The sequence below is a fragment of the Setaria italica genome, chromosome VI (assembly GCF_000263155.2).
Source record: "Setaria italica strain Yugu1 chromosome VI, Setaria_italica_v2.0, whole genome shotgun sequence".
Classification (NCBI taxonomy): domain Eukaryota; kingdom Viridiplantae; phylum Streptophyta; class Magnoliopsida; order Poales; family Poaceae; genus Setaria; species Setaria italica.
In genome coordinates, this window is record NC_028455.1 from 28,445,995 (window position 1) to 28,466,611 (window position 20,617).

Sequence of the window (20,617 nt, forward strand, 5' to 3'; positions counted from 1 at the left end):
AGCTGTTTTATTATTCTGGATGAAACGTGTAGCTGCTACGGTTTACGAACAGTGACCGTGGAGGAGGCGTCGTTAGGGGGGTAAAATGTAAATGCACGCTCGGTGTCGGCACCTGATGGCCGATCGCAAAGGCTAAGGATCTTTACCATTGGCGACTTCGTCTGAGCTCTCCCTTGCGATCTCCGAGTTCCCCAGGTGCACACCGCGAGCGCAAAAGCTACTTTCACGCGCCCTGTTGCGACGGTGGTGGACACGGGGTCGCATCGCATTTCTGGGGAGGAAGGCTCTGAGTCTGCTGCAGTTCTCTGGAACCCAGGCCTATCTGTATATGCATGCGCATGGGGGAACCTCGACGCTAACGGCTACTTTTCCAGCGCAGCGGCTTCGCCGTGAGGGGGGCAGTAACATCTGAGCTCGAGCTTTCCGTCCCCGAAGTCCTCCATACAAAATCCCCGTAATCGCGACATCAGAACCGAGGAGCACAACTCCCACTCGAAAATTCCGTCCGTCCCTTTCCCAGTTTTACCCCCGCCTTTCCCCGTCTGAATCCACCCCGGCTCCCTTGCGCGCGCAGCCTGAGATGGCCACGGCCGCGAAGCCGCCCACGCCGCCGCCGGCGGCGGGCCCCGGGGACGTGTCCGAGGTGGAGCTCTCGGAGGCGGGGTCGCCGGACCTCGGCAGCCGGAGCAGCGGCAGCGGGAGCGGGGGCCGGAGCGCGGCGGAGTACTCCGGGTGGGTGTACCACCTCGGCGTCAACTCCATCGGCCACGAGTACTGCCACCTCCGCTTCCTCGTCATCCGCGGCAGGACCGTCGCCATGTACAAGCGGGACCCGCACGACCACCCGGGACTCGTCTGTTCCTCCCCCGCTCCACACCCCTCTCTCTCTCTCCCTCCCTCCCGCTCCGCTTGCCGTGCTCGGTTCTGATGGGTGCGAGTGCGATGGATGCGTTGCTTCTCGCGGATTTTTTGCGTTACAGCTTGTCAGGATTTTGCGGGCTGGGTGGGGGTTGGCTCGAAATTGTGTGGTCTGGCCCTATTGGGTTGGGGCTAGCTCAAAGCATCCTTGCCGGACTTGTCGGTTTTGTGCTGTCTGCAGCAATTGTTGGTTGAGTTTGTGCATGCGTCATTGTTCAGTTTGGTTTGAACCTGTTGAGGGAATTTAGATGAAATTATCGAGCAATGCATACTCGAATTCCTTAGGCTTGGCTTGCGGCTCGTAGTTAGGTTTGGCAAGTTTTGGTTTGATCCGGTAGTAGAATGCATGGATTTTGCAGAAAAATGTGTCACCAATATATGTCTGCTAGGAGAAACACAAATGTGCATTTGGGGGCACATGTCTGGGTTGTAGTTGCTTTGATCATGTGCTGTTTCATGGTGATTGGCTTGTCTCATTTAGAGTTTTGAATGAAACTTGTATATGCTGGGTTCTGTTTGTTCAGGACACGCGCATTTGAGTGGGATTTGCGTTTAGGGCTTGTTTGGGGTTCCTAGTTTGCCTGTATTCATGCTGGTATACATATCCATAAAGCGAGTTATGTTTGGTGTTCTCGTATGGCCACAAGGTTGCCATATGGTTGGGTAGAGCTATGTTTGGAGAGTTGGAGACAATGTCATGAAGTGGCTCCTCACGATTCTCTCTCAAAAATTCTTACAGAGGCTTATTTCTTCTTAAACACTTTGTTTTAGGAACCTATCCGAAAGGGTGCTGTTGGTCACACCCTTATGGTGGAGGAACTTGGTCGCCGGAGGGTCAATCATGGGGTAACTGTTCAACCTTTGTTTAGTCCCTAGACTCATGATGACATGACTACTATGTGTTCCTATTTCATCACTACATGAACTCTAGGAACCATTACATTGTTTCAGTGATTTCGATGTGAAAAATAAACAGCTTTTGGTGCTATTTGGTTTGTTCAGGTAGGTCTCATTTTCTTATTATAACAAATAACCGATCTATGTTTTGTATGTAGGATGTTTATGTCCTGAGGTTGTACAATCGGTTGGATCAAACAAAGAAAGGAGAGGTACTCAGCTTATGGTGTACATGCAAATCTGTAAACAGCATTCCTCCATAGCAACTAAATGTTACTGCTTTCGTGGTTTTGATAGATAGCATGTGCTACTCCTGGTGAAGCCCGGAAATGGATTGAAGCATTTGAACAAGCCAAACAACAGGTTGGTATTTAGCAGATACTATAAAAAGTTAACTGCAATTATTTAGGTATATTTAGTGTGTTTATGGATGCATCCTCTATACCGTTGTGCAATTTAGGGTCAACTTTCATGTGGAACCATACTAATGCTCAAGGCACTTCTGCCGATAGACTTTTTTTCGGGTGGTTTGGTACAGCTCCTGTTGATGTTGGTCATAAAATAGCAAAAGATGTGCAAATGGCTGAAATTATACAACAATATTTAAACTTGCATTCAGATCATTAAATTTGCAGCTGCTGCTGTTTGTTGGCCCAAAATGACCTTTTCCATTAACCACACCCACAAAGGGGCAGTTTGGGGTACATATAGGCCAACCATGGGTAGGTGGCTTAGAAGCTAAGCAAAGCATCTAAAGAGCATCTAAAGAGATAAGATGCACATAGGCACATAGATAGATAGATAGCACACCCAACACACACATGACTTAATCTATTAATCTCCCCCTAAGTCTTGCATGTCTTGAGCAGCAGCTGGACCATCTCAATCCTAGAGCAAAGTTCCTGGAACTTGATCCTTCCAAGGGCCTTGGTGAGGAGGTCGGCGAGTTGATCCTTGGTGTTGATGTAGTTCGCCCTAACGCTCCCTTCCTCCAAGCAACCTCAAATGAAGTGTTACTTCACTCTGATGTGCTTGCTTCGCTCGTGGAAGACGGGATTCTTCGCCAGAGCCAGAGCGGACTTGCTGTCCACCCTGAGCTCCACTGCTTCAGCGTCCTTGCCACGGAGATCACCGAGCAGCCGAGCGAGCCAGAGAGCTTGAGTCGAAACGGAAGAAGCAGCAATGTACTCGGCCTCACAGCTGGACAAGGCCACCACCTGCTGCTTGACCGACTGCCATCTGGTGAGGCACTTGCCAAGGAAGAAGAGCATCCCGCTCGTGCTCTTGCTGGTGTTGATGCCACCGACGTGGTCGTTGTCACTGTAGCCGATGAAGTGTGCCGCCCTGGGACAGCTCGGGTAGTGGAGGCCGTAGTCGAGAGTTCCCGCGACGTAGTGGAGGATCCTCTTGACGGCCTGCTGGTGCTCCGTCGTCGGTCGCTGCATGAACCGACTGACGTAGCCGACGGAGAACACCAAGTCTGGCTGCGTGTGGGTGAGGTAGTGAAGGCTCCCCACAAGGCGCCGGTACTGTGTAGCTTCAGCCTCTCCTCCATCAGAGTGAGAGTCGGGTTGCAGTCGGTGAGCCCACCTAGCTCAACGACGCGCTTGGTGTAGGCGGTCTGTCAGAATGTGATGCCGGAGTCGTCCTGGTGCACCTGGATCCCCAGGTAGAAGGAGAGAGGCCCCAAGTCGCTCATCTGGAAGGCGGCCTTCATCTCCTCCTTGAACGCTTCCACCTCCTCGTCCTTGGTGCCCGTGATCACCAAATCATCGATGTAGACGCCCACCAGCAGGGCATTGCCTCCGTTGCCCCTCCGGTAGACGGCCGCCTCGTGTGGGCTTTGCTCGAAGCCCATAGTCTTTAGGGTGGAATCCAGCTTGGCATTCCAAGCTCGCGGTGCCTTTCGCAAGCCGTAGAGGGCCTTGCGCAGGCGCAACACCTTTTCCTCCTTACTGGGGATGACGAATCCCGGCGGCTGGTGGATGTAGACCTCCTCCTTTAAGTCGCCGTTGAGGAACGCCGACTTGACGTCCATGTGGTGGACGCATCAGCCCTCCTGGGCTGCCAGCGCGAGGAGGAGACGCACAGACTCCATCCGTACAATAGGAGCGAAGGCATCGTCGAAGTCAACCCCCTCCTGCTACACGAACCCGCGTGCCACCAAGCGAGCCTTGTGCTTGACAGTAGCACTAGCTTCATCCTTCTTCAGCTTGTACACCCACTTAAGGGTGATCGTGCGGTGACTGGGAGGAAGATCAGCTAGCTCCCAAGTCCGGTCCTTCTCAACAGCTTCCATCTCCAGCTTCATCGCGGCGCGCCATGCCGCATGTCCCTCAGCCTCAGCGAAGGAGCGAGGCTGCCCGTCGTCGTACGCGAGGTGCAACTCTGCCTCCAAGTTGTGAGGCACTAGTCCCGGCACCGGCTGGTCGTCGGGAATGTCCTCCATGGTGCGATACCTCAGAGGCTCACCATCGTGGTACGCGTTGACGCGATCCTCGTCGTGAGAGAGCGGAGTGGTGAACTCCACCGGGCTGTGCTCGTCGTGAGCTGGTGCTGATGCAGGCGTGCCCGGAGAAGTAGCTGCCGTCACAGGAAGTGTGGCGTGGCCGGCTGTGGTGGTGGCAATGGAGAGCTTGTCGCAGCTGGAGTAGTACTCGCCAGAGTCGGTGGAGACCCGGGGACTGAGGTAGGCACGCTTGGCGAAGAAGAGCTGCGCAATCCCCCAGCTCCGTCAAAGTGGATGTAGTCGACGGTGAAGTTGTAGTACGTCGGAGTCGAGCTGTCATCCACCATCTTGCCCCACGCCCAACCTCGCCCTTCGTCGAACACAACATCGTGCGCACGGCGCACACGCTGTGTCTCCAGGTCGAGGATGTGGTAGGCCTTCACCCCTTCAGCGTAACCGATGAACGCCCCTGGGGTGCTCCTGTCGTCGAGCTTGACGACATGGCTCAGCTCCTTGATGTACACGAGGCAACCGAAGACGCAGAGGTGGGCAACCGTCGGCTTGTGCCCATGCCAAGCCTTGTATGGTGTCATACCGTTGAGGACCTTGGTGGGCGAGCGGTTGAGAATGTGGACGGCCGTCAGCACCACCTCTCCCCAGAAGATGGCGGCATCCTCCTTTGCTTGAGGAGAGCCTGGGCCATGGCCACCACCGTCTGGTTGCGTCGCTCGACGACACCGTTCTATTGCGGGGTGTTCGGCGCGGAGTAGTGGCGTTGGATCCCCTCGTCGTCGTAGTACAATGCGAACTCAGCCGCCATGAACTTGCCGCCGTTGTCGGTGCGCAGCGCGCGCAGCTTGCAGCCGCACTCGTTCTCCGCAACATCTTGAACATGCTTGATGGCGTCCGCAGCAACTCCCTTGGTGTCGAGGAGGACCACCCACATGTACCGGGAGACGTCGTCGATGAGTAGTAGGAAGTAGTGCTGCCCTCCAGGTGTAGCAGGCGTCACCGACCCGCAGAGGTCGCCGTGCACGAGCTCGAGCCACTCCTGGGCTCGGAAGCTCGCCTGGCGAGGGAAAGGGCGTCGCTTCTGCTCCGTCACGACGCAGGTGTCGTAGAGCTGCTCCACGTGGTCGATGCACGGCATGCCCCGCATCATCTCCTTGGTGCTGAGCCGCTTCAGGGCCTCGAAGTGGAGGTGCCCAAAGCGCTCGTGCCACCGCCAAGCCTTGTCGTCGCGGCGAGCAACAAGGCAGAGGGGCTGTTGCCACCTCCGCGTAGAGGACATAGAGGCAGTTGCTCCCTCTCTCCACCTTGGCGAGTAGGCGCTGTCGTCGATCCCAGATCCGGAACACTCCACCTTCGATCTCCATGTGCGAGCCACTCTCATCCTGCTGTCCAAGGCTGATGATCGAGTTTCTCAGCGCGGGGATGTAGAAGACTCCTATGAGGAGTCGGTGCTCGCCAGTCTTGGCGACGAAATGACGGAGCTGATGCCCTTGATGCCCACGGCCGAAGAGTCATTGAACTTGACGGAGCCGCGTATGTCGATGTTCAGGTCGGAGAAGTACTCAGCGCGGGGATGTAGAAGACTCCTATGAGGAGTCGGTGCTCACCAGTCTTGGCGACGAAATGACGGAGCTGATGCCCTTGATGCCCACGGCCGAAGAGTCATTGAACTTGACGGAGCCGCGTACGTCGATGTTCAGGTCGGAGAAGTACTCCCTGCGCCCAGTCATGTGCTGCGTGGCACCACTGTCGAGGAACTAGCTGTTGATCTTGTCGTTGTTGGTACCGTTGCCGAGGAAGACGTGTGCGTGCGGCTTGTCGAGGTGGAGGAGACCGTCGTGGCCGATGCCGCTGGAAGTAGCTCGATGCTCCCGTGAGCTAGGAATAGAACCGGCTCCTCTGCACCCTGCGCGACGTGGGCCTGGCTGCACCTCGGCTGGTGACACTCCCTGGCCAAGTGGCCAGTCCTGCCACAGTTGTGGCACGTGTCGTCTCGCGCGTCGCCTCTGCCTCGTCGCGCGGCCGGTCCGCCTCCACACGCCACTGGGTAGCGGCCGCCGCTGCCGCCTGCGCCTCCTCGTCGGTGAGGCAGGCTGCCTCGGCTGCTCGCGCTGCCGCGGTCTCCATGGCCACTGCACGCGCTGCTCGAGCCGCAGCCGCTTCCCATGCCTCGGCGTCGCACAGCGCGACTTCGCTGCCGCGGCCTCCTCACGCCTCGCAGCCGCGCACCTCTCCTCGTGCGCAGCAGCCGCACGCCGCGCCCGGCACCGCTCCGCCGCTGCCTTCTCATGCCGCTCCGCCGCCGCCCTCCTTCATGCGCTGGACGTCACCGAGCCACAGGAGGAGGCGTGCGAGCGCATCGGGAAGCGGGCCGGGGCCACTGGTAGCGCACCGGCCGCGCGCACCGCCCCGGCCGCTGGGCCAGCGCCACCCGCGCCGCCCGCCGCCCGCCATGGGTTGGGGTAGATGCCCCGCCGCCCTTCACCCGCACGCAGCCGCCCGCGCGCGCCGCCTGCACGCGCCTGCCACCACCACCCTGGAGCTCTGGATACCAATTGTTGGCCCAAAATGATCTTTTCCATTAACCACACCCACAAAGGGGCAGTTTGGGGTACATATAGGCCAACCATGGGTACATATAGGCTTAGAAGCTAAGCAAAGCATCTAAAGAGCATCTAAAGAGATAAGGTGCACACAGGCACATAGATAGATAGATAGATAGATATATAGCACACCCAACACACACGACTTAGTCTATTACTGTTTACATTAAATCACAGTTATATTTGATTCGTTCATGTTTGTTTCACTTAACTCATCTTTTCTCATGATGTTTTCTTACAGGCAGACCAAGACCTGATGAGAGGGGTTAGCTGGAACAGATTGCAGAATGAAAATGAGTATGATTTCCAGTTATCCTTTTCTGGTTCATGAATAATTCTGTTTAAGGAAACACTGAAACCCTGACATCATATAACTATTTTACTACTGTAGGATTAATCTTGATGGTCATCGGCCTCGGGTTAGGAGATATGCACAGGGCTTGGGAAAACTCGTAAGGATTGGTAAAGGTAAGAGTTAAAGCTACAATGTTAACTTATCTTACATACTAGAAAAGGCCATCTTGTTAGTGTTGACATTTTCATTCATTCCCAGCTCCTCTTTTCACCTCCCTAAAACAATTCTAACATACAGAAAATGGGAAAAAACACTGCAAACAGATTAAGCGATTTACTTCTAGCTATATGTTTTACTGTGCCAATGACTTCCTCCCACCTTAAATTCTTTATTTTTTTTTGTGTGTGGTTTCATATCGCCCCTACATCCCTTCAATTTTTCCATTCTCATCACCAAAGGAGGTTGTAGCAAACTCTGCTTGAGATCCATACACTACCTTGCTGTCGATATAGCAGTCTCTTCTAGTCGAGCAGCGAATATTTGTCCAGGAGGGCGCAATGTGAGGATGACAATGCAGGCCAAAACATGCCAACGAGATCCGATGCGAGATAGGGTGCTAGGCTGGGCATAGAGGAAGATCTGAGGCACAGTATAGATTGATGGCAATGTTGGCCAAAGCCACCAAACATGGCAAGGAGGTTGAAGTTCCACTTGGGCATGTGGTGGAAAAGGAGATTATTCAGCTAGTCCTTTTCAGCTACTTGCTTGTAGAATCATCTAACATTTGAGTTAACTCAATTGTGAAATATTTACCAACTATAATCAGTACATAAACCATGCATATTTTTCAGTTAAAGTTATCCATGACAAGCTAATGGTGAGTTAGATCTTTTCCTTACCTATGTTGATTTTTATTACATTTTCATTGCAGGGCCAGAAATGCTCCTTCGTCAGTCTTCAGATCTTCAAAACCAGGAAAGGGTTAATACAAACTTTGGAGGTGATACTGGAGATGCATTTGAAGCACATGAATGGAGATATGTTCGAACATTTAATGGTATATTTAATTCTTTATACTATTCCTGTCGGACCTTAGACATAATTTATATCAGCTTCCTGTATTTTCTCTAGTAATCCCTTTGCAGCATGGATGATTATCCAACTGTGCTTTTATTTGGTGAAACAACATAACTGATCCTGGGAAAAAAGCTATGATTCTTTTTTCTGGAAAGAAGAAAAAGCTATGGTTCTGAACGTACAATTCACTGCACAGTCACCATGGCCACTTGGCACCTTTTGTAAGACATTTATTAACTTGGATAGTTTGCATGCAAGAGAACCCACACAAAATGAAGCAAAACCAAGTTTTGCTGGGTTCGCATGAAATTGAACCTCCTCAACCATCCACGGCACATGCATGATCAGGACAGTTTCAACTCAGTGGACAATATGTACCCTGCTGCACCATTTTAACTACAACTGATCCTAAAATATTTTGATTAATATTTCGGTATTCTTGGTTTTCTATTCCTGAATAAGGTACTAGGTATATTTTTTTTCCCAATTCAGTCTTCTGCATAGCTGAAAAAATAGTGAGGCAAAATGTTGTGAAACACAAGAAGCAAACTTAGATTAGCTGATTAGGTCAATATACAGTCAGGTGGTCTTGCTGACATGGTGTTATTTCATAATCGACAATCGGTTAGACTACAAAGCCCTTCTTCTTCTTCAGCTCTTTTGCCTTTGTAAATATAATATTGGCAATTCTAAAGTTTACCATCTGCAGAGCAGAATATGTTCTTAATATTTGAATTTGTGATGCAACCTGTATTAACAGCATAAATAATGTCCAAGTAGGTTATGTGCTTCACAGAAAACAGGGGTTAATAGCATGGTCTTTAAGTGCATCACCTTTGATTCTGCTATTCATATTCTTAGAGGCAAATGGAAATATTAAAAAGTTGAGTGGCTATGATGAGTCATATGCAACTTATCTTTGTCTCATATCAGTTCCATATCTGTGCAGGTATCAGAATTTTTGAAGATATTGCAAACCCAAAGGTGGGAAAGCTATTTTCCTTATTAAGCTCAAATATATGGCATATTTTTTTTCTCAAACTACGCAGGAGAGCTGCATGTCATTTCATTAAGAGAGAATAGAAAGTGTAAAGAGAAGGGGAGAACCCCCCAAACTAAGTACAGAACACACTCCAACACACACAAAACACAACACACACAACCCACCAAAAGACTACCACTAGAGCGCCAAATAAACAGTAAAACGAGACCCTGAACACCAAGCCTAAGCAGTTGGTGCAAGCGACCTAGCAAGCAGCTCTCTGAGTTTAGAAGCTCCTGCCAAGCACCAAAGGGTGCTTTCATTTGTTATTGCCTGAAGGAGCACCTGGGTGTTAGGGAGGGCGCCTTTGAACACACAGGAATTTCGATGCTTCCAAATTTTCCACGCCACCAAAATGATGAGAGAATTCAAACCCTTGCGCAACTCTTTTGGTGCTGCTCTGATTACTCTTCCCCACCAAGCCGAGAAACTAGATGAATCAGCCGGCACATCAACGACCAGATTTAGATGTAAGAAGACCAAAGACCAGATCTGTCGAGTAAGTACGCAGGATAACAGCAAGTGATGGGCTGTTTCTTGCACCTGATCACTCATCGGGCAGGCGGGGGGATGCTGCAACCCTCTACTGGCCAGCCGGTCAGCAGTCCAAAGCCTCTGCTTAATGGCCAGCCAAACAAAGAATTTGCAGCGTAAAGGAGCCCAACTTCGCCAAATTCTTCTCCATGGGATAAACTTGATAGAGCCAATGAAGAAGGCTTCATATGCCGACTTGCTGGTGTATATACCAGATTGGGTCAGCTTCCAACGATAGTGGTCCGGGGTGTCCTGTTGTAAAACCACTCCGTCCAATTGGTCCCAAAGCAGCAGGTACTCCACCAGGACCTCAACTGAGAGGCCTCCTCTAATATCTGACACCCAACGCCTATTAGAAAGAGCATGAGCGACTGTTCTAGTTTTGATAATTCTCTTAGGAATAGTCTGGAACAGATTTGGGACAATTTCATCCATAGTCTTCCCCTCCAACCATCTATCTTTCCAGAAAAGAATTGTCTCACCATTTCCAATCACTGAGACTACTGCCATGTTAAACAGGGCTTGAGCTTTCTGAGGCACCTGGATATGTAGACCTTTGGCTGGGCCTTGCGGATCAGATGGCTTTGGGCACAAAACATATGGCATATTACTGTAGCTTTACAAGTTCCCAATGAACCTATCCATTTTCTCATAGTCCTTTCCTTTGTCACTTTGTTGGGCTATCTTTGTTAAACAAATAAGTAACCCCCCAGTGAGCAATATGCAATGGCAATTAAATAGGCGTCATATATTTGCCTTATACTTGTCTAAATTTTCTATGAGTCTCGATTATGTGGTCACACTCTTAGGGTTCTGATGCATATACAGTGAGAGCTATGGGCCACATTCTAGTCTATACACACGAGCATATATTTCAGCACAAACAACTCCCATTTCCATATCAGGATTTGACTTGTCCAAATTTTCTTGCACTGAATTACCAATCAAAACTTTTTTTCCTAGAGAAAACACCACAAAAAGAAACTCGAGCTACCTCTTGGCACTTCACTGAGTGAAATGCAGAGATCATCCATCTTTATGCAGTGGATAACTCATGTCTAACAACCAGGAAAAACCATTGTTCTATCCTTTTAGCGTACTTTGGTGCCCCTTTTGTTATATCCCTGTACAGTTTCTTCTTCCTTTTTAATATATTTTATCACAGTGGGGGCCTCCCCCGCTGTACAGTTTTCAAAAAAAAAAGAGAGGAAAAACCATTGTTTCTGAATTCATGTTTTATATTTTCCCACTCTATTCTGTTAATTGCTGTTCAATCTATATTTCAACATGCTCTTTCTGCGGAAAATGTGTAATGATGTTCCTTTTTTAGCAGGGTGGAAAGGGAATACTTCTGAAGTCTGTTGGGGTGGTTGGCGCAAATCCTGATACTGTGTTTGAAGTGGTGCTCAATCTTGATAAGCATAAGCGATATGAGTAAGTTAGCAGCTGATTTTGCAACTATGGAACATAGATCTGCACCTTACATTGGAACATATGTTAACTTTTTGTTCTCTTGTGGATGAAACAAAAAACAAACTCAGTAGCTAGATCTACTAAATTTTTATCCAATGCAGGTGGGATATGTTGACAGCTGATTTGGAGTTGGTGGAAACAATTGATGGATACTGCGATGTGGTTTATGGTACCTATGAACCCAAATATTTAAATTGGTACTTTCCTCTCATTACCTTTAGATTTATGATTCTGATGCAATCAGAAACCTTCTATTTGTAAGCATTATCTTTTTTACCGAGTACACAGAAGTGTAAAACATCTATTTAGATCTTCTGAGCATGATCAATAGCCGTTTTGTGGTTTGGACAAATCTTGATATTAGTGATGCACGGCTTTTTTGTGTTTTCCCAGTTTATCCTTCATCTTTGTAAAAAACACATGTTCTTTATAGTCGAACTTTTGTAAGCTCAATTTTTGAGCCGTGGGTTGTTATTGTTCACATTTGAATAATTTGTAAGAAGATAACACTTCTAGAGGTTGTTCTCAGGTGGAAAGGAAAGAAGGATTTTGTTTTCTCCAGACAATGGTTTCGTGGACAAGATGGAGCATATAGTAAGTAACTTAATCTATTGTATCAGTCTCTGAATATGGATGATGTCGATTCACGTATAGGTTTACAAACTTTCTTCAGATCTTTTTTAGGGATACATGATAGTAAGTAACTCAATCTATTGTATCAGCCTCCGAATATGGATGATGTCGATTCACATATAGGTTTACAAACTTTCTTCAGATGTTTTTTAGGGATACATGATAAAACATCTTACATGGGATAATAAGTGGAAATCACCCCCAACTAAATTTGTGTTGTTTGCAACCCTGATTGATTTTAACTCAAACTCCTGCTGTCTTGTAAGTTGTAACAGTCATGGTCCGTGGACCTGCCTGTATGTTTTGTAACTGATTGGTATCCTGATTTTAAATAGCTGAACCTGGTAGTAACTTTGCTTTACATGGGTGTATTATAGAAAAGATTTTCTAAATTTTCTAGTTCTGGTAGGATGCAAGTAAGAATTCCTGTGAACTATAAAAGAGGTACTGTTTTCACAGAAAAAAAGGGAGGATACCGCTGTACATAAAATGTGTAATTACAGATCCTGTTGTGACTATCAAGGAAATTGGTAGCGCATACAGCAAGTGATATCCATAGGACACCACTTGTATGCTTTACAGGCTCAGAGTTGAGTTAGTCACGCATGCTTTTCTCTTATGCAGCCATTTTGCAGAGTCCTGTTGGTCACAACGAAAGACCTCCAAAGCATGGTTATGAACGTACAAAAATCAACCGTAAGATTAACCTTTCTTGTTTTGATTTGTTGCTTTTTCAGTATCATAACATGAAGTATTCATTATGGTCGCACCTTTTAGCTTTTCAGCTTGTTTTGCCTCGACTTTGTGAAATAAGCATGTTCAGAAGTTTGAACACCTAAAATTAACTAATCTAGCTTTTTGTTTAATATATGTAAGTTTCTCTGACCAGACATTGCACATTGCTGATGTATTGATATACCTGCAGTACTGAAATGACGAATTGCCACTTTGTAGTTAGTATGAAACTTAAATTCCAGAAAAATTTTGTGGTCGTTTAGTCCACCAATGCACCAACTAGAAAAATTACCTGACAAACATTTTATCCAACTTCATGGTTGTGTTAGTGAATGTGCATATACTCTGGGCCTTATTGAACAGCTAGTGAATTTAAGACTTGAATGTGACAGCTTGGACTTGATCAGAACCCATCTGAGGGAAAGGAGCTCAAATTTTGTCTCGTAAATGACCAATATTGTCTGATGACCTCTAAAATGCTGAAAATGCCTGTTCTATTTTTTTTCTTGACCATGGGAGAGATTCCTGGGTATTGTTTAGGTTAAGGTAGAGGGGTACACCATGGCTAGCCAAGAAACTCGCTAAAACCAGTTTCCCAGGGAGGTACCCACAAATTGGTGAGCCCTGGGTTTGAGCCCGGTTGGCTGTCTTCTCAACAGGAAGCAATAACCAACCAAGCTACTGATTGGTCTTCTAATTGCACAGGGTGTATACTTGTGGCACAAGGTTTCTAGTTTGCTTTTCAGATGCAATCTTTTCACAAAGTACAATGTATATACTCTTTGTATTTCCTCCCACTAAACCTTATGCCCAGATACTAGATGTAGAAGTTTATAACCAACCAATTTATCTGGCCACCACATTATTCAGCTGATGGTGGATTAGATAAAATAAGATTATTATACAATTACTTGTAATTGAACATGTGTGTGCACATAATGTAGTATTAAGTTTGCGTAAGTAAAAACAAACATGGGTTGACACCACTTTACCCAAAATGTTCATTAAGGACTAACTCCCTACTGCCTCTTACTTCCTAGACTGATTTCTTTCCACTGGATTTCCACATTGCCTTGAAATGTATTAATTGTGCTACGTCTTTCAGCATTAACATGGGAAATAAGGAGGTTGAACACATCAGGATCAAGTCCAAACTGTGTTGTTACTCTTATGTTGGAGATTTCTCCAAGTTTTTGGGGCAGATGGAAGAGAAGGCACTCCTCAAATTTTGACAAAAGTATCCCTTTTGCTTTGCTCAGCCAAGTAGCAGGTTGGTCATATCTGCTTCTGTTGCAACAAATATCAATTAATTTTGATTATGTAGTGAAGTCCTTGCTTTATTTTGTACCATGGCCAGGTCTAAGAGAGTACTTTGCAGCCAATCCAGCCTTGACATCTGATTTGCCTTCAACAGTAGTGAAGTCAAAGGCATCTGAACTTTTGATGATACAGAGTGAACTTGAAGATTCCGAACCTGGTGATGAATTTTATGATGCACTTGCTAGAGGTGAATCCTTTGAAGATGAGGATAGTGATGATGATGATGATGCCGCAACTCCCAAGGTGAGCACCATGGTAAATGGTTACAAATTAGGATTGCGTAAGGCAGATGACCTATTATGTTATAAAACAAATGAAGACCTATTTCCTTTTATAATATTTGCACAGGCTGGAAAAGTGAAGTTGAAGAATGTGTCATGGGCTATTGCAGGTTTAGCATTAAAGACAACCAAAGGTAAATTTTAACCATATGTTGATAACATATACGCATCTAACTTTAGTTTCGCAAGCCCTACAGATAAACAATTAGGCACGGCAATCCTTGCACCTACACACACACAAACATGAAACATGTATTCAGGTGTGTACAAGATACAGGTATATGTGTGCCCATTCACAGAAATAGTTTGTAGTGGAAGTGCAGAGGCAGAGTTGCTGCTTAGATGGTAGTATCTCCATAATATAGAAGAAATCAACATGCTTGCTAACTAGTAAAATTTAAGTGAACCATCCAGAATATCTGAGCAAACGTGCAACATTTGATGAAGATGGTGAAAGAATATGGTGCAATTAAGTACAAAGAGAATATGATGGACCAAAGAATGATATCATTGTAGATTATAATGATGATCAAGTAAATGGATACACGAAACTTCTATGATAAACTGAAGTCTAATGGGAAAATGTTGCAAGGCAACAGTTAACTGTCCATTTACCTACACTAAAATGCTGCAACAGATGGGCTCTGTATTGGTAGATATTGCTATTTCTTTGTGTTGATGCATTAATTTTCTTTTTGGGGTCACAGCTGAAATGTACTGATTATAGGGATACGAGGTAGGCTACGCTAGTGCAAAATAAAAATTTTCTACCGCGTAAACCAGGAAAACTGCCGTATATGGATCACGGGATTACCACTCGACGCACTAGTGCGGAAGATGTAGAATCGCGTCGGGGCAGCGAAGTCGATCAGCGTAGTCGAACACGTAGTCGATCACGTCGACGTCGAGCAGCTCCTCAGCAGCTCGTCCACGTGCAGCAAGGTTGTCCTCGTGCCGCGGCTCGTCGGCGGCTCGTCGTGGCTCGTCCAAGTGCTGCAGGTGCAACACCTCCAAGGTATCCACACGTGCAGGGAGGAAGCGTCGCAAGCCAGACTGCTAGGTCCGCGAGTCGCAACAGGTGAGGGCGTGGGAGGCGCAGCAGCTGTGGTTCGGCCAAAAGGATTAAACCCTAGGGTGCCCCACCCCTCTATTCATAGAGGTTCCTGACGGGCCTCTGGGTCCGAGGCCCATTAGTACTTCTAAACCTGATCCAATTCGGATGACATCCGAATTGGGCTTCCAGCCCCTTCAGTATGTGACCCTATAGGTTCGGATACGTATAGGCATGGCCCGAGTACTCCTACTCGGCCCAATTAGTCGGTAGCGGCCTCTAGCAAGACGTGCCAACTCCTATACGCACACGAAGATCATATCAGACGAATTGTCACGACATCACGTACATGCTATTCCCTTTGCCTCACGATATTTGGTCTAGCTCCAAGCTAACCGCTCTTTCTCGATCCTGTGATTCGGAATCCCTTTGTAAGATAACTCTTAACCGTATGTAGCATGGCCATGCATTTTCGGATCCGATCACTCGAGGGGTCCAGAGATATCACTCTCAATCAGAGAGGGGTAAATCCCATCTTGATTGATCATGCCTCACAGTATGCTTCTTGACAAACCCGAAAGCTACCTTTATAACTACCCTGTTACGGTGTAGCGTTTGATAGCCCCTAAGTAAGTCGATCCACATCTTGAGTACATGCGACAATCTCAGGTCTAAGGACAAAGCGTACATATTGTGTAAAGAGAGAACTACTTCTCGTGTTGGGTCAGTCCTAGTACATGTCTCTACATGTGCCTACATTATTAGTTTGACATCTCCATGTCCATGACTACATGACTTGTTAAACATAGTCATCAACTAATACATGTACTAGTCTAATATTCATGCATGTCCACACATGAACTTCGACTAGGGACAACTTTTTAGAATAACCATACAAGTAAAGAGTTTCACATACAATTCACATAATTGCAGATCAATTCAAGTAGCATTTAATGGATATTCAATGAACACAATATACAAATCATGGATACAATCAGGTATCATCATCTCTATGATTGCCTCTAAGGCATACCTCCAACACTGATGTGGTAGAAACTAGGGAGATTAATTGTGCATACATGTCCCAACTCCAGAGTCCCTACTGTAACATAAAATTCATTATAATGTCTCTTTTGTGCCCCACTCATCTTTGCTGTTTCCTAGTTTAGTTCTATTTCATTCATTTAATGCAATCATTTTATTTCACATAAATCTTAAATATGGTTCAATTTTTCCTACAGCTTTGGCTGAAACCAGCGAATTGGTTACTAGTTCTAGTCCAGTAAGTGTTGACCCCAGCCAGTTCCATGGCACCCTTCGTAGAGCAAAAAGTGAAAATGATCCAAATTCTTGGAGTGCGCCTGGTGGGGAGAAGTTTATGATCAGAGGAAAGACTTACTTGACAGATTACACCAAGGTACGACCCGAGAGAGCATTACAATTTATATGCAGTAAATAATGAAACGAATTGTGGAAAGAGACCAAAGTTATTTCTCCAGTAGTTAAAAAGAATAAGTACTCCCTCCGTCCCAAATTACTCTTCGTTTTGACTTTTCTACATACATAGGTTTTGATATGCACCTAGATCTATAGTATGTCTAGATACGTACCTAAAAGTTATGTATGTAGGAAAGCCAAAACGAATAGTAATTTGGGACGGAGGGAGTACATCTGAGCATGCTAAAGCATTAATAGGCACAATCGATGCAAATTTGGATACACGACTTGTTCTTATTGGATTGCCTGTGATTTCTGAACCTTTTATTTATCAGTGATGCTGTATTGGGAAATCTTAACCTGCATCTGCTGTCTTGTGTTATATTAGCTAGAAGGCCTGAGATTAATACAGTGATCACCTTGTGGCCAGACATTGTTCTATATAACAAGTATCTTTGTTTCAATGCTAACTTGTGACATCTCATGGTGTTAACTTTGGCATATAAACAGGTTGTTGGTGGAGATCCACTTCTAAAGCTAATTGCAGTCGATTGGTTCAAGGTTAATGAGCGCTTTGATTCAGTTGCCTTGCATCCCAAAAGCCTTGTGCAGGTAAGCTAGTATGATAAGCATTACCGATGTTCCGCATGGGCGGGCATCAGCTGCTGCTTTTATAATTCAATATTTCATAAAAAAGAGAACCTTGAGCTATGCAAAAAAATACAGTTTTTGCTCGTGCAGACGCTCCCTTTGTATTTCTTTTTACCTATCAGAGCAACTTTGCACATCATAAGCATTATTTCCGTTTGTCTTCATGTGATATTATGATCATGTCAACTCAAGTTTAGTTTAGATACAAATTTGTATGTCTTGTTTGGTGCGAGATTTACTCTTTGCCACAAACACTTTTTGAGTCGAAGCTTGTAAGATTCAATTGCAACCCTAGGTACTATCATACATCATCCATTCTGTTTAGATTTATATATCTTAGGAACTACCTGCATTGCTGGAAGCTTATACAAAATGTTTAGCACTAATCTCTTGCGATAAACCTGAAATAGCATATAGGCCTATGGACTGTTGATTTCGTTGACCATCTTAATGATTTCTTCCTTCTTTGTCAATCGAGTTGGATAAGGTTGGACCTTCAACATCATTGTAAGCTTCATTACCCTTTCACAAATCTAATTACCCTTTTGGGAATCTATTGATGTAGTTACTAGTTCAAAATGAACAAACAGAAGCCTTAAGCTAAAACACAGAACTCTATATAATAAGCAATAGTGCTAGTGCTTTTTTAGCATTTGGCGGAGCCAGGCCCTTTTTGTGCTGTCATATGACAGCAATGATCTTCTGCAATTTCCACTGTAAAATAGTGTTTATAGGTGAAGGGAAACCATAGTTTAGTAGAGATGATAACAATCACTTTGCAGCCTGGATCCGCCTCTGGTTTATAAGGGACTCTTGCTGTGTAATTACATGATGATCCAATAGGAACTTGTATGTTATGCTGTACTCTGTGACTTAACATGCAAGTTTGTGCCTAATTTTCTATTTTTACATTACAGTCAGAAGCTGCGAAGAAGATACCTTTCATATTGGTTATAAATTTGCAGGTAATTACGGTTATGAGTTTGTTATATTGTCTAAATTTATTGTTTGGCTTCGTGGTCAGCAAACCATCATGTCATGTTTCATTAGAGTGTATCTGTCGTCCCTTTTTCTGTGGATGGACATGATATGCAATTTATTGACTAAGATAAACATGCAGGTTCCCGCAAAACCAAATTATAACTTGGTTATGTACTACGCGGCAGAGAGACCAGTTAACAAAGATTCTTTGTTGGGTAGATTCATTGATGGAAATGATGCATTCCGAGATGCCAGATTTAAACTTATACCAAGCATTGTTGAGGTATGCATGTCTTAGCTGATGTATTATATTACGGTGCATGTGATAATTTGGTCATGTGAGCTCATGTATGAAATGATCTTAGGGTTATTGGATGGTAAAGCGTGCCGTTGGAACGAAAGCTTGCCTTCTGGGTAAAGCAGTAACGTGCAATTATCTTCGCCAGGATAATTTTCTGGAGGTACTCAGTTCTTAAAAAAAACCAGCTTCATCACTGAACCTTGCTGACTTAGGCACAATTAGCAGAGGGGAAGAACTGTGCCTGGTGGCAAGTTTCAATGTCAAACAACTACAATGTACATATATGATGAATAATGATATCTATTTTATTTTGCTTCTGTCTGTTGACCTTTTGCCTAGTTTCCGTACTGTATTTTTATATTATTTTAATTTGACCCAGTGGCCTTAAAAAGGAAATTTACTTTGCAGATAGATGTTGACATTGGTTCATCGTCTGTTGCACGGAGCATTATTGGTCTAGTATTGGGATATGTCACAAGCATTGTTGTTGATCTCGCTATTCTTATTGAGGTACTCCTTAGTCCTTCTTACTTTACAAGCCAGATCTGAAACAACTATGTGCTTTTATTATTTCCATAAATCTTTCAATTCCTAACTGGATCATGATAAATATGATTTCAAAAGCGTATACTGTAGTTCTATTCTCATTTTCACATGGACATTCCTGTATGTACCACAATGGTACTTTCCCAACTTCCTGTATCTACTTTGTTGATATCCAACACCAAGGAAAAACTTTGTTGAACATTCTGAATGCTTACCTGGAGAAACAAAGACCAAAAACCCTGAAGCCCTGGTTGTTAATGTTTGCCTAATTTAAACTTGGGTTTCCATCAAGGGATAGGCTCATTTTAAATGACAATGCCATGCTCCTCAGAACAGCTTTGTGAATTTAGCAAGGCTTCATTTTGCTCTGCTTTCAATAACATGAACCGTACTAACAGCTTTATCTTTGCAGGCAAAGGAAGAGAAAGAGCTGCCTGAGTACATCCTCGGCACTGTCCGTCTGAACCGCGTGAATCCCGACAGTGCCGTATCAATCTAATCTAATTAAGTTAATTCCATTTCTTCTCGCAATTTTCCTCTTGTCCCACCGAAGAGGTATATAGTTTTTGGCAGACCCGAAGAGGTAGGGTTGTACAGAGTACAGGTATAAGTACATGCGCCTTCCGTAAATAGAAGAAATGAAAGGTTATGTTATAGTAGTATTCTAAAAATCTCAGCGTGCTGGTCATTATCAACTGGAATTAGAAGAACAGGATACGGGGATGGATCATGGATCCGCTTTCGTTATCCATGTGGATTAAAAAGTTGCATCAAGTCATGATGTTTTCCGTGTTCACACGGTTGTCATCATGGTACATGCCAGTTCTCACGTGAAACGGAGGAAGTACATTTTTATCTTTCTACCGCATCAACCCTGCACGGCACCCTTGTCGCTGCCCCTCCGCCCCTGCCAACCTCCCGCGCTTGTCAATGACTCGCCTCAGCAGATAAAGGCTTTGCTCAACAGTAGTTGCAGTTCATAATATTTTGGAGGTATATATTTCACAACATTTTTAAAAAAAAAAGAAATGATACCAACTACATCTTTATGTTCCTCCGGCATCAACCCTTGCCACACAACCCTAGTCGCTGCCGTCCCCAACCTCCTGCGATAGTCGATGACTCGTGGCCTCACCACACCACCCAAATACCCATTCTCACTTCTACGTCTACTCCCTCTCTTACAAATTACTACTCCCTTTATTACAAATTACAGATCGTTTTAGTTTTTAAGATTCGTAAATTTTGTTATGCATTTAGATATACGCTACGTCTAGATGTATAATAATATTTATGAATCTAGGAAAGCCAAAACAACCCGTAATTTGGGACGGAGAGACTAGTTTTTTAGTTCATTCACCACTTTTCTCCATTCTATTTT

The 20,617-nt window shown here is 45.4% G+C and overlaps 1 protein-coding gene across 2 annotated transcripts; it reads left to right on the forward strand.

Moving 5' to 3' along the window:
- Positions 1-352: 352 nt before the first annotated feature.
- On the forward strand, positions 353-20,032 carry LOC101779643 (protein ENHANCED DISEASE RESISTANCE 2-like). Of its 2 annotated transcripts, none has more exons than XM_022827610.1 (22): positions 353-853; positions 1,690-1,764; positions 1,974-2,027; positions 2,113-2,178; positions 7,121-7,176; positions 7,271-7,347; positions 8,106-8,231; positions 9,201-9,235; positions 11,158-11,261; positions 11,402-11,497; positions 11,830-11,894; positions 12,558-12,629; positions 13,774-13,938; positions 14,026-14,231; positions 14,337-14,403; positions 16,562-16,737; positions 17,268-17,369; positions 18,326-18,373; positions 18,529-18,672; positions 18,755-18,850; positions 19,099-19,200; positions 19,649-20,032. In XM_022827610.1, exons 1-22 carry the CDS (start codon positions 581-583, stop codon positions 19,733-19,735), a joined length of 2,292 nt encoding a protein of 763 aa, XP_022683345.1. In that variant the 5' UTR covers positions 353-580; the 3' UTR covers positions 19,736-20,032. The 2 variants fall into 2 exon arrangements, with proteins under 2 accessions (XP_022683345.1, XP_004973540.1); XM_004973483.4 differs by having other exon boundaries at positions 355-853; positions 11,161-11,261.
- Positions 20,033-20,617: the final 585 nt, after the last annotated feature.

Bases quoted from the DNA above. Each gene is read 5' to 3' on its own strand.
- LOC101779643 (XM_022827610.1), top strand. From the start codon at position 581: ATGGCCACGGCCGCGAAGCCGCCCACGCCGCCGCCGGCGGCGGGCCCC. The intron at 854-1,689 runs GTCTGTTCCTCC...ACTTTGTTTTAG, and splicing joins CGCACGACCACCCGGGACTC to GAACCTATCCGAAAGGGTGC. The intron at 18,851-19,098 runs GTACTCAGTTCT...TTTACTTTGCAG, and splicing joins GCCAGGATAATTTTCTGGAG to ATAGATGTTGACATTGGTTC.